At 38.1% G+C, this 11,762-nt stretch overlaps 4 protein-coding genes across 4 annotated transcripts; 2 read left to right on the forward strand and 2 right to left on the reverse strand.

The window, feature by feature from the left end:
• Positions 1 to 150: 150 nt before the first annotated feature.
• On the forward strand, positions 151 to 2,108 carry LOC119633278 (coiled-coil domain-containing protein 47). The gene is made up of 4 exons (XM_038026745.1): positions 151 to 712; positions 768 to 1,209; positions 1,268 to 1,615; positions 1,772 to 2,108. Exons 1-4 carry the CDS (start codon positions 312 to 314, stop codon positions 2,009 to 2,011), a joined length of 1,431 nt encoding a protein of 476 aa, XP_037882673.1. The 5' UTR covers positions 151 to 311; the 3' UTR covers positions 2,012 to 2,108.
• Positions 2,109 to 2,219: 111 nt separating this feature from the next.
• On the reverse strand, positions 2,220 to 4,298 carry LOC119633589 (early endosome antigen 1-like). Its single transcript, XM_038027205.1, has 3 exons — positions 3,591 to 4,298; positions 3,163 to 3,524; positions 2,220 to 3,105 (listed from the first exon to the last, which is right to left on the reverse strand). The coding sequence occupies exons 1-3, from the start codon at positions 4,296 to 4,298 to the stop codon at positions 2,220 to 2,222; spliced, it is 1,956 nt and encodes a 651-aa protein (XP_037883133.1).
• Positions 4,299 to 6,711: 2,413 nt separating this feature from the next.
• Positions 6,712 to 8,892, reverse strand: LOC119633591. Its single transcript, XM_038027206.1, has 2 exons — positions 7,649 to 8,892; positions 6,712 to 7,585 (listed from the first exon to the last, which is right to left on the reverse strand). The coding sequence occupies exons 1-2, from the start codon at positions 8,890 to 8,892 to the stop codon at positions 6,712 to 6,714; spliced, it is 2,118 nt and encodes a 705-aa protein (XP_037883134.1).
• Positions 8,893 to 10,065: 1,173 nt separating this feature from the next.
• Positions 10,066 to 11,539, forward strand: LOC119633592 (putative leucine-rich repeat-containing protein DDB_G0290503). Its single transcript, XM_038027207.1, has one exon. It carries the CDS (start codon positions 10,130 to 10,132, stop codon positions 11,537 to 11,539), a length of 1,410 nt encoding a protein of 469 aa, XP_037883135.1. The 5' UTR covers positions 10,066 to 10,129.
• Positions 11,540 to 11,762: the final 223 nt, after the last annotated feature.

The raw sequence follows: 11,762 nt of genomic DNA on the forward strand, positions 1-11,762 counted from the left end.
GTGGAATCTGTTACTTTATTGTTTTTTTTTTTTGATTTGGATTTCTGCTAATAACCTGCAGTTTTAATGGAAGTATTGCCAGGTAAAAAAGTTGACGTTTTTATAATAAATGTTAGACGTTGTCAAAAGAGGAGACGTATAACTCGTATAACTGCATAAATTATTAAGCAAAACGTAGCGCATAAATAAAAGAAAAAGTATAAATCGTATATCTTTTGAAAGAACCTATCCTCGGCGGGCATTGAATGAAACCAGGAGCAATACAAATTTTAGATTATGTTAAAAACATCTTGAGCAATTTCCTTTAAAAAATGATGCATGAAAAGAATGCCAAGTTTATAGTGCTGTGTTTAATGCTTACGCAATGTTGCTTGAGTCCAGCTGCTACTGCCGATTCCTCCTTTGAAGATAATGACTTTGCAGAATTTGAAGATTTCGATAGTGATGATGATTTTGTGGAAGTACAACAATCGAACGTTGGGCCCCAATTATCTACAGCGGAAGAAATCCCCACTTTGACGGAGAAAGGCCTTAAAAGGGATCATAGTATTCTAGAGGATGACGATGATGATGGCATTGTAGAAGATGAGGACGAGTTCTTTAAGGACGAGGAGGAATTCGAGGGTTTCGATTCACCTGATAAAGATGACGAGGATTTGGACCAAAAAACAGAGCCTAAGCTAACCGTGGCCAAAATACCGATGCATTTTAGGTAAATTTGCGCCATTAAAAAATAATTCAAATTGACGAAAGTATCGATTTTATAGAACTCATTGGGATTCTTATTGGATGGAAATGCTTATGTTAGCTGGTTTAATGGTTTATTTCATTAACTTTTTTGCCGGCAAAGCAAAAAATGCAAACTTAGCTAATCGGTGGTTTAACACGCATCGGGCGTTGCTTGATGATAATTTTGTTTTGGTGGGAGATGATGGCAAAATGGATAATGAAAAAAATGGCTTGATAAAAGAAAGCGAGAGTCTGTATACCTTATGGTGCTCAGGTCGTACTTGCTGCGAAGGTATGCTTGTTGAGTTGAAAATGATAAAACGTCAGGATGTGGTGTCATTAATGGCTGGATTAATGCGACCCCAGCAAGATCAAATTCACATAAAAATTGATCTAACACGCGGTGTAATGGACACATTTGTTTTCTTCGTGGGCACAAAAAGAACTGTTACTAAAGTTTTTAAGGAATACTCGGACTTGGTAATTATTATTGTTGTTAGCATTTTTTGCTTTTTTCATAATTTCTTTTTCCATTCAGAGCAAATACTGCACTCAAGTCAGTAAGCCAGAGATACGTTATAATGTGCCAAATGGTTTAAGCGTACTTTCTGAAATACCTGAGGCTACTGCTGCTATATTAGAGAATCGTGTCATAATTACTTTAACTAAATATCAACAATATATTGATTACCTACATATATCTGATCAATTCAGTGGTCCAGTGCAGCAAGAAGATGCAAATACTCTAAAACAGCCCGACACCAAACCTATTTTATGGGCTGGTTTTAATCTACCAAGAGAGGGGAATATGGAAGCTGTTAAGCCTTTATTTATTCTTATATTCTATTTAATGGAACGACTGAAAACCTATCGCATGTCCAAAGAGGTAAGCTTTAAGATTGTTTAATATTCCCATTTATTTGTACCCATTTGGGGCACATCGCATCCATCAGTTTTTTTGCAAAAGAATTCAAAGCTAAACAGAACGTTATTCTATTCAGGCTGATAAAAAACCGCTCAATCTTTTTCTTTTGGCTTTTAGGGAAAACAAAAAGCTGAACGTAATCGTTTGCGAGTGGAGGAGGAATTTTTAAAGAGTACTCATGCTGCACGTGCCGAGGCTGCAGCTCAACGACGTGAAGAAAAGCGAAAACAAGAGAAAGAACGGGTCATGGCTGAGGACGATCCCGAAAAGCAACGTCGATGGGAGATGAAGGAACAGAAGCGTCAAGCCAAAAAGAAAGCTCCCAAAATGAAACGTTTAGCCGTCAAATCTCTATAAACCCACGTCACAATCCTTAATATGAATGAAAAGTCGAAAGAAATTTATTGAAAAGATTTGTTTTTATTTACGGAAAAGTGAACAAATGATACATTGAAAAAATTTTGAGAATACATATACAAAATCTATTGAATCAAAATTCTATGCTATTGAATTATTTGTAATAAATACCTTGTTGCGTAGATTTTTAAGCAAAGTCTGCATGCTGTCAACATTTAATGGGGAAACAGTTTTCATTTGACATGTAGGCTATGTGGTTACGTAACGTTTTTATTTGTTTCTGGGCTGAATCGAAGCTATACGACAATGTATTAATTTGTCCTCTCATTTCGTTTATGACAGTCTCACGGTCGTTCACGGACATGCAAGCGGCGGCTCTGCATTGGGCAAGATCTTTTTCCAAGCGATCCATACGATTTTGCATTTGCTCTCTCATTACTTCGGCCCTTTCCTTAGTGCGTGCAATTATCTTTGCCGATTCACAGCGTAGAGTATTTAGATCTTCTTCTGTATTTCTCAATTGTTCGCAGAAAAGGTCGCGTTGTCTTTGCGCTTCCTCCAAATTTTTATTAACTTTCTCTAGCTCCTTTTGAGATTCGCGAAGCTGCGATTGACAATCGTCTTTGCCGTTTGAGTCACCCTGCTTCCGTTTCAGTGATTTCAGTTCTTTGCAAACAATCACAAGTTTGTCCTCTAAATCTTCTTTCTCTTTACAAGTCTCAGCCAACTTCAGCTGTTCGTTTTCAAGTAGTTTCGGATACTGCAATAGTTCGCATAGCTTTTCTTGGAATTTAGCTCTTATCTGCTTTACTTCCGCATTGATTTGCTTTTCAACAGTTTTATTATTCATGTTAAGTTTATCGATTGTGGCTTTCTGCTCCTCGACTTTTTGTCGGGCACCTAAATACTTGTCGCGGTAATCTTCCAATTGCGACGATTGCTCTGTTAGCAGACACTTGAATTCCCTTTGCTCCTCTTCATAGTCGCTGACACGGTTACGCAGCAAAATCAACTCAGATTCATCGGCGTTACCTCTGGCGTTTTTACCGCCGCAAGGAACTTTTCCTGCTCCACCACCGCAGGCATTTTTCAATCTGTTACCAAAACATCCAATTTTTATAAATTTTTATTTAAAATATATTTATACTTGCTTGTCACTCATTTCCCTAAGTTGGTCATCCTTTTTACTGAACTCGGTCAGCAAATAGATGTAGTTTCCTTTGAGCTTTTGAAGTTGATCTTCCTTATTGCTCTTGGTTGATTTGCACAACATGGAGGTGTCTACGGGGGGTGATCCTTGATCACAGTCGTCGTCATAGTTTTTGGAATGCGATTTAGGAGGGCAAGGCTTATTGACGTCGTGTTTTTTTTTCTGATGATGTGGACAGGGCTGGTTTATATCTTTCTCAATCTTTCGTCGACAAACCTCGTCCTTTAACTGATCAAGTGTTTTTTGCATGCAGCATAATTTCTCCTTTAATTTATCAACCGATGAATAGTCTTGCGACGTCTTCTTTTTTTTATGCGGACATGTTTTTTGTTTTTTACATATTTTCAATGTCTCAAGGATTTCCTTCACTATTTCCTTATCCTCGCACTGCTCATCTCTTTCCTCGGATGATCCTTGACTGTCATAGCACTCTTGACGTGATCGCGATCTATCGCATTCACTGCTTGAAGAACTTCGCTTGGCTTCGGCAGAATCTTTCGCTGGACAGCATGTACCATGTTCTCGCTTGACAGGCGTTTTCTTCGATGTCTTCACTTGCATTGTATCGCAGTAGTAAGATATGGGAGTCATTTGATCCTCATCGAATGTCGTGACGAGTGGAATTTCTTTATATCGACGCTTTGAGCCAAAGTTTTGCAAGTGCATTGCCTTGTTTATTAAACAGCGTAACTTTTCCAATTCCTGCTCCAAACATTCTTGCAGGCATTTTAGATCTTTTTTCTCACAACTTGTGGCACACGACTTGCAAGCTATGTCCTGGATTTGTTGTTTGACACGTTCGATGGTTTCATTTTGACAGTTGATCTCCTTTACGAGCCTTTTGTAATCCTTATAATTACGCTGATTCTCCAGATTATCCGCAGATCCCAACGGGCTGTAATCTTCTCCATCATCCATATCAACCGCAGGTTTTTCTCCCTCTTTACCAGCCTCACCTGCTTCACCCTCCGGTTTAGGTTCACCCTCCGGTTTAGGTTCACCCTCCGGATTAGGTTCACCCTCCGGGCTAGGTTCACCCTCCGGAGGAGGTGGCGGCGCTTCTGCCTCATCAGCCATTTTTTTACCCCGAAATTATTTGTAAAAGCTCAGCAATGAATTTATGTGCAGTTTCAACGAAAGGTTTAAACAAAAAGTTCGACAAAAAAATTTAAAAAGAATATAGAAAAAATAAATACTACAAATTTAGGATTTTTAAGAAGAACAGCTTTATTTTTTATTAACTTTATTTTATTAGGTTTGAAAACATTTTCTTTCAATGATAGATTCGAAAAAAATATTTTGACTGAATTTCGAAAGCCATCTAAATGGAATGAAACTAATTTAAAAACATAACGAATCGATGTTAAAGTGTTTGAAAAACTGATTTCGATGATTATTGCAAGAGGAAGTAACAAATAGTTTTGCTATTCTATTGAGAGTACGCTTCGGAAGACTGATCAGAACAACGATTTAAAAAATGCGAAATTAAGACTAGTTTCGATGATTTCCTGATTGCTAGAGCCGATTATTGATTTTAAGAGAAAAATTCTTCAAACACTGAAGGAATCTGCATGAAGAAGGCGTGTGGCTTTTGAACGTCCAGAAAATAGATAAAGACTTTTGCCGCAAAATTTCAAATAAAATTTTTCACGTTTCTTTTTGAAAACCAAAAAAGTATTAAAGATTACGTTGTCTGATGGAGTGCACCGCTTGTGATTGTAGCTAAATAAAACTTAATCAATGACCTAGAAAACGATACCACGGAGATCTGCAAATTTCTTGCTGTGAAGACATACGAATAGGTGAACTTATAACCCCTTTGGAAGTGTTATGAGTATCGAGTCTCTTGGCAAGAACCAATTTTTTCATGACCTCCGGAAATATGAAATTGCGTTTCTGACTTGCTGAAAGATAGAAAAATATGAGAACCAGACCTAAGCTTAAGCCTGCAATCAATCAATTGATTAATTAATTATCCATCGATTTGAGGTTAGGACTTGTGGCTACTCAACCGCTTCTTTTTCTTAATTAGCGAAGCAAAATGCTTATTCAATTTTACTTTATTTCACATTTGCATCCAAAATGATCACTGAAGTTGAAGTGATCAAAATAAAATTCTACAAAGCCAAATAAGACTGCGTTGGGCCGTGATGCGTAGCTCTATGTTATTCGAATATCTTAAGTAAGCAAGTTCTTGAATGATATTACTTGGAGCTTGTGATTTATGAAATTTAGAAGAGTAAATCACTTAAGGATTCTGTATATGTACACGGTAAGCGAACAGGGGCCACACTAAAGTTCTGTATATGCTGTGGAAAACGAAAATGATTAATCAATAATAAGAGTGTTAGAGGAATTTCGTTCGCAACGGCCAGAAGAAAGCTTCTGTGCATGTATTAGGTAATATAGTCTCGATCATTCGATCAGTGCATCTATGTTTGATATTTGTTTTTCTCATCCCAAAAAAAACTGGGCCTGCTGGGACGTCAAATCACCATCCGTGATTACACCCGCCCACATACATACACAGACATTCACTTACTTATACCATCGGGTACTCACGCATTACTGGACAACAGCTTCTTGTATATATGTTAAGTAAACAATTCAAGCCAAGCTTATGCTCACCCAATTTTATACACACATTTCTTTATTATTATTTTACGAGATGGCGCCCTCAGGCGACAATTGCGAGTACGTGCTTAAGTCAATGAAATCAAGTTTAGGTCGCGTAAATGTGGGAAAAGTCAATACTTACTTAAGGTGATAAAGACGAGGGATAGTATGTAATGAAGAAAATGAATAAAAAGAGAAACTAGTGATCTGGAAGACTGTGACAACGGTACCATGGGCTACAGGAAGGGCTAACAAAAATTCCGAATTTAAGAAAATTACGCAAATGAAAAAGTAAGCCTTGAGGGAAGCCTGTGACTGCACTTCAAATAATTCATGTCGTTTTAAATGGGATCAAATTGGTTTGCCATGCAAGACAAAAATCTCGTTCGCTTTAACTGGTCTATGATGATAAAGCGACAGAATCTGTGCTCTCTGTGATATCTTTTGTCGATTTAATTAGCTTACGATGATTTTCGTTTCGAAGAAGCGACACGACCTGTGCTCTCTGTGTTATCTTTGTAGCTTACGATGATCTTCGTTTCGAAAAAGCGACACAATCTGTGCTCTCTGCGACATCTGTCGCCGCGAAGATATGCCGCGTGAACCGAAATGAAATAATTAAACTTCGCTACACTTGATAGGTATTGATGACTGAATCTGTTGTTTTGCTTCTTTTTTTTTTTTTTGGAAATATTGTAACCTTAGATCATTGCCATTTTACCACAATTCATTTATTTCGAAGTACATATATATTTACCAATAATCCTAGGGGGAACAGATTAAAAACTGCTATTGTGAGTTGTTTGTTTAAAATATATAATTATAAGAATAAATGTATAAGTATGAAGACTGATTTGGTATAGTTTGTGCCGTCTTAACATTTAATGGGAAAACAGTTCTCATTGGACATGTAGGCTATGTGGTTACGTAATGTTTTTATTTGCTTTTGGGCCGCATCGAAACTATATGACAAAGTGTTTAGTTGGCCTTGCATCTCGCGTATAACAACTTCGCGGTCGTTAACGGAGAGACAGGCCGTAGCTCTACACTGAGCCAAATCTTTCTCCAAACGATCCATACGTTCTTGCATTTGTTCTTTAATCACTTCAAATCTTTCTTTAGTGCGAGCAATAATTTTGGCTGATTCGGAACGCAGTGTATCTAGATCTTCTCTCGTCACTTTCAATTGTTCACAGAAAAGATCTCGTTGCCTCTGCATATCCTCATAATTTCTAGTAACATTTTCTAAATCTACTTGACATTTCTGCAATTGCGGTCGACAATCCTCCGCCGCATTGTCCAACCTCGCTTTCACTACTTTCAATTCTTTGCACACAATCATTAGTTTGTTCTCCATAGCTTCTTTCTGTTTGCAAACGTCAGACAGTTTTAATTGTTCATTCTCAAGTAATTTCGGATACTGCAATAATTCATTAAGTTTTTCCTGAAATTTAGCTCTAATCGCTTTCAACTCCATATTAATTTGTTTCTCTACACGCTTATTATTCATATTAAGCTTTTCGATCAAGGCATTTTGCTCTTCGACTTTCTGTTGGGCGCTTATATACTTGTTACGGTAATCTTCTAATTGCGCAGCTTGTTCCTTCATCAAGCACTTAAACTCAATTTGCTCCTCTTTATATTCATTGACACGAGTCCGCAGCAAAACCAATTCGCTTTCGTCAGCGTTACTCCCATCCCCAATACCTATGCGGCCGGTACCAAGGCTTGCGCATTCGCTTCTTAATCTATTTGTTAAAATATTAAATAATGTTATTGTGTAAATATTTTCTTTCCCATGGTATACTTGCTTTTTATTCAATTCCTTAAGTTGTCCATCTTTTTTCGTATACTCTGTTAATAAATAGACATAGTTATCCTTGAGCTTCTGGAATAGATCTTCTTTGCGTGTTTTGCGCGATGCACAGGGCTCCTGAGGGGGGAGCGTGGTTTTCTCACATACCATATGACAGTCATCGTGACAGGGACCATGACTGGAAAACTGACAGTCATTAGTGCAGGTATTAGGACAGGGATTAGGACAAGGCATGGAGCATGGGGCAGAAAAGGGAGTGGGAAAGGCAACAGGGCGGGTAGCACGGCTGGGTATATGACCTGTTGAGCATGGTTGAGGAGGCACGTCACGTTTTTGCTTATGAAGCGGACAAGGTCCGCTTAATTTCCTTTCAACTTCTCGTCGACAAATTTCTTCTTTCAACTCTTCAACTGTCTCTTGCATGCCGAATATTTTATTTTTAAGCTTCTCAAATGACGATTCCGTTTGGCATATCTTCTTCTTTTGATTCGGAGAGACTGTTTTACTTGTCTGATCTTTGCATACATGATTTTTCTTTTTGCAGAGTCGTATTGCTTCTAAAACTTCTCTCATCAATTTTCGTTCGTCTTCGTCGGGAGTACTTGATGTGTCATGACTTTCCGGACGATCTTGACAGGAGCAGGGTTTTTCTTCTTCGCTAATATCGGAGCTAACAACCGATTTCCAATGACGCGCCGGATGTAGTTGTTTGGCAAATGATTTCCTTGATGTTTTCACTTGCATTGTATCGCAATAGTAAGATATGGGAGCCATTTGATCCTCATCGAATGTCGTAACTAATGCGATTTCTCTGTAATGACGCTTTGAGCCAAAATTTTGCAGATGCATTGCTTTATTTATCAGACATCGTAACTTGTGCATTTCCTGCTCCAAGCACTCTTGCAGACACCTTAGCTCTTTTTGTTCGCAAGCTGTAATACATGGCTTGCAAGCCGTATCCTGGATTTGCATTTTGACTCGCTCTATAATCTCATTCTGACATTTGATTTCCACTACAAGTCTTTTATATTCGTTGTAATTGCGCTGCTTTTCCTGATCATCCGAAGATCCTAATGGAGTGTAATCATCTTTTTGTTCTTGCTCTTCTTCATCTTGTGTTCCTTCACCTAAATTGGAAGGTGGCTCGGCTTCGGTATCAGGAGCGCTTGCGGTGCCCGCAGTTCCCTCAGTACCGGCTACTCTTTCGTTCTCTTCTTCCGTCTCCGGAGCATCGGCCATTTTTATTGGAAAATTTGTTAAAAAAGTTTAATTTAAAATAACTAGAAATTTAGCATGTGATTAAACAAAATTTTTTGATTTTGATTTATTTTTTATGTGACTTTCAATTTGTCAGTATAGTCACCAGTTTTGGAAAGTAATTTGATTAAGTTTTGACGATGATAATCTGATTCAATGAACGCGCTTTGAAAATTTAAAATAATTTTAGAGTATTTCGACAAGTTGAACCGAATTCCAGACATTTCGCAAACAAGATATAAATGAGAGGATGATGAAGAAAGAAGAATTGAGGAGCCTTCGCTCCTTTACTTTCGCTTTGCTAGAATTGTAAGTGCAGCATGTTCTTCATCTGTTCGTAAATAGTTCCACATTTTAGATTCTTCAAGCCCATCGAAAAAAGAAGTTCAAATATAACAGGTGAAGTGGTCAGAAAAGCGGTGCCCTTGGGTGAAAACAAGTTGGTGCGGCCTGCTGTTGCTGAAGACAAAAAAACAACAGACAGACGGACGGAAAGACAAATTTAAATCGATCCAGAAAATGATTTTGAATGTGGGTATAGCATATGTCGACACAAACTTAATATACTCTTGCATCACAAATGGTGTAGGATATAAAAATTTTAAAACAAGAAGAAACTTTCAATTTTGCCCATCGCCTTAGATGCCCATCGCTTAGTACCTTTCGTCTTCCGATTGATTATCAAAATAATTGTGCTTGGAAAACGACTTCAAGTTGACTCTCTAATCTGATCTAATCAATTTTGACAAGTGTTAATGATAAATTTGTTTTTGTTTCATATTCAGTTTCGGTTGTTCATACGAAAGAAAGTAAAAAGTATTCGTTCGAAAAATTTTCCGTTGGTAAAATAGATATTTGGGAGTTTGCATCATTTTTGAAATCTCATAATACATGTTTTGAGACGTTCCCACTTCCTTATGGGCTTAAATTCTGGATTGCATCAATGGAGCGTAAAAGTCAAAATTTAGAGTTTACGAAAACAAGACACGAAGACTTGGTATCGCGTAGCCATCTTGTGATACCAAGTGATCCGTTGGCGAGTAGTTCGAATGGTGATATCAAAGCAAAATTGATGCTAAAGTCCTGCCATTCAAGTACACCCAATTTCCCAAAACTTTCATATTCTCTTTCACGAAATAATATGGACGAATTAGGCCATGAGGAGGATCACGACGAGGAGCAGCTTGATGAGCATTGCGATGCCAGTTCGAATTCGCTTATGGAATCATCTTCGAAGTGTCGCGAAATAAGTTCAAAACTTAAGGCCGAACTATCGAAATACAAAAAAGAGCTTAGAGAGTACACGAACACAACGAAACATCTCGAAGAGAAATATATGCAAATTAATTTTGAATTAAATGAAATGCAACAGAAGCATGATCTTTTTGTGAATACGAAACATAACAGTTGCAGCGGCGATTCCGAATCTTATTCAGAAATGACAAGTACAGGTTCGGAATACTCATTGAAACGTAAATATACGCAAGTTTTTGATCGCGGTCCCAGCCTTCTGCAAATTGTCGGCAAAGATTCGAACAATAGTATTCTAGGTCACGGGAAAATTGAACATGACCTATGCAGAAAACATCGAAGGCAAAGCAAAGACTACGGTTCACAAAAACGTAAATACCGTTTGGATAAGGAGAATGCACCGCCGTTATCCGAAATTCGCGGCTCTGACTATAAAGAGAAATGCAATAAAGGTCTTACCGATATTTACAAAACTTTTAAATCAATAATGGAAACTCACCAAGGCAAGAGAAAAGAATCCTCGCCTAAGAAGGTCGATGTCGATTTCTTGCAAAACACTATTGCTAGCTTGCAAAGTGAGCAGGAACATTATCGCGACATTATTGAAAAACAGCAAAGCTGTCTTCAAGACTATCATAAACGATGTGTTAAGGCGCAAGAAATCATGCAGACGCAGCAGATTGAAATCGAAAAACTTAATTCTAACAATCAACAATTGGAAACAGAGATTACAACCGGTATTGACCAGTTGCGTCTCAAATTGGAGGCGAAACTTCGCGAAGTCGCGCAATTACCTCAGCTGCTACACGATGAACAGGTAAAAAGTGGACGGGCAGTGACTGAGAATACAATATTGCACGAACGTGTTCGCTGCATACAGGCGGAGGCAAATCAATTGAAATTGAAATTGGAGGAAATGGGCAGGCGAAAAATGGCCACATTGACCCGTTTGAAGGCGGCTGAACGAGACTTGAAGATATTTAAAAACTATAATGCGGCTCTTAAGCAAGAGAAACGAAATCTAGGCGACGAACTGCAAAAGATACGCGATCAAATGGATAGTTTGCAGAATTGCAATAAACGCGTTTTAGCTCGCCAACGTGAGCAAAGCGATAAACAACGTCGCGAGTTGCAAAAACGAGTCAACGAGCTAGAATTTAAACTCAATCGCAGCCAGAACTCGACCACAAATCTAATACACGAGCGCGACAGTCTCATTGCGGAATTACAGAGTCAGCTTAACACTTTGGTTCACAATTTCGAAGTATCCCAAAAGCATATACGCGTACTGAGGCGACACATTTACTCAATGTCTGGCGGCAATCCTCGCGAAGCTGTGGCACGAACACGTATCTTAAATGAAACCGCTACCAATTAAGCGCTTCAAAGCGATTTCAATTTAATGCTCTAGTGTTGCGTTAAGTTTGCAGTGTGAAGTGAACAGTTCTTCGATAATAGATCTTATAGAAGATCTGTTACACTACATAGAACAAATTTAATAGATCGACATTTTTTTTCTCTTCATTCTCAATGTTTAAGATGCATTTCTTCTTCGAGTGTTCTGAATGATTCGTGAGCAGTTTTGTTTAAAAGGATTGTTT

Source organism: Glossina fuscipes, unplaced genomic scaffold, assembly GCF_014805625.2.
Source record: "Glossina fuscipes isolate IAEA_lab_2018 unplaced genomic scaffold, Yale_Gfus_2 2, whole genome shotgun sequence".
In the NCBI taxonomy this organism is placed as follows: Eukaryota; Metazoa; Arthropoda; class Insecta; order Diptera; family Glossinidae; genus Glossina; species Glossina fuscipes.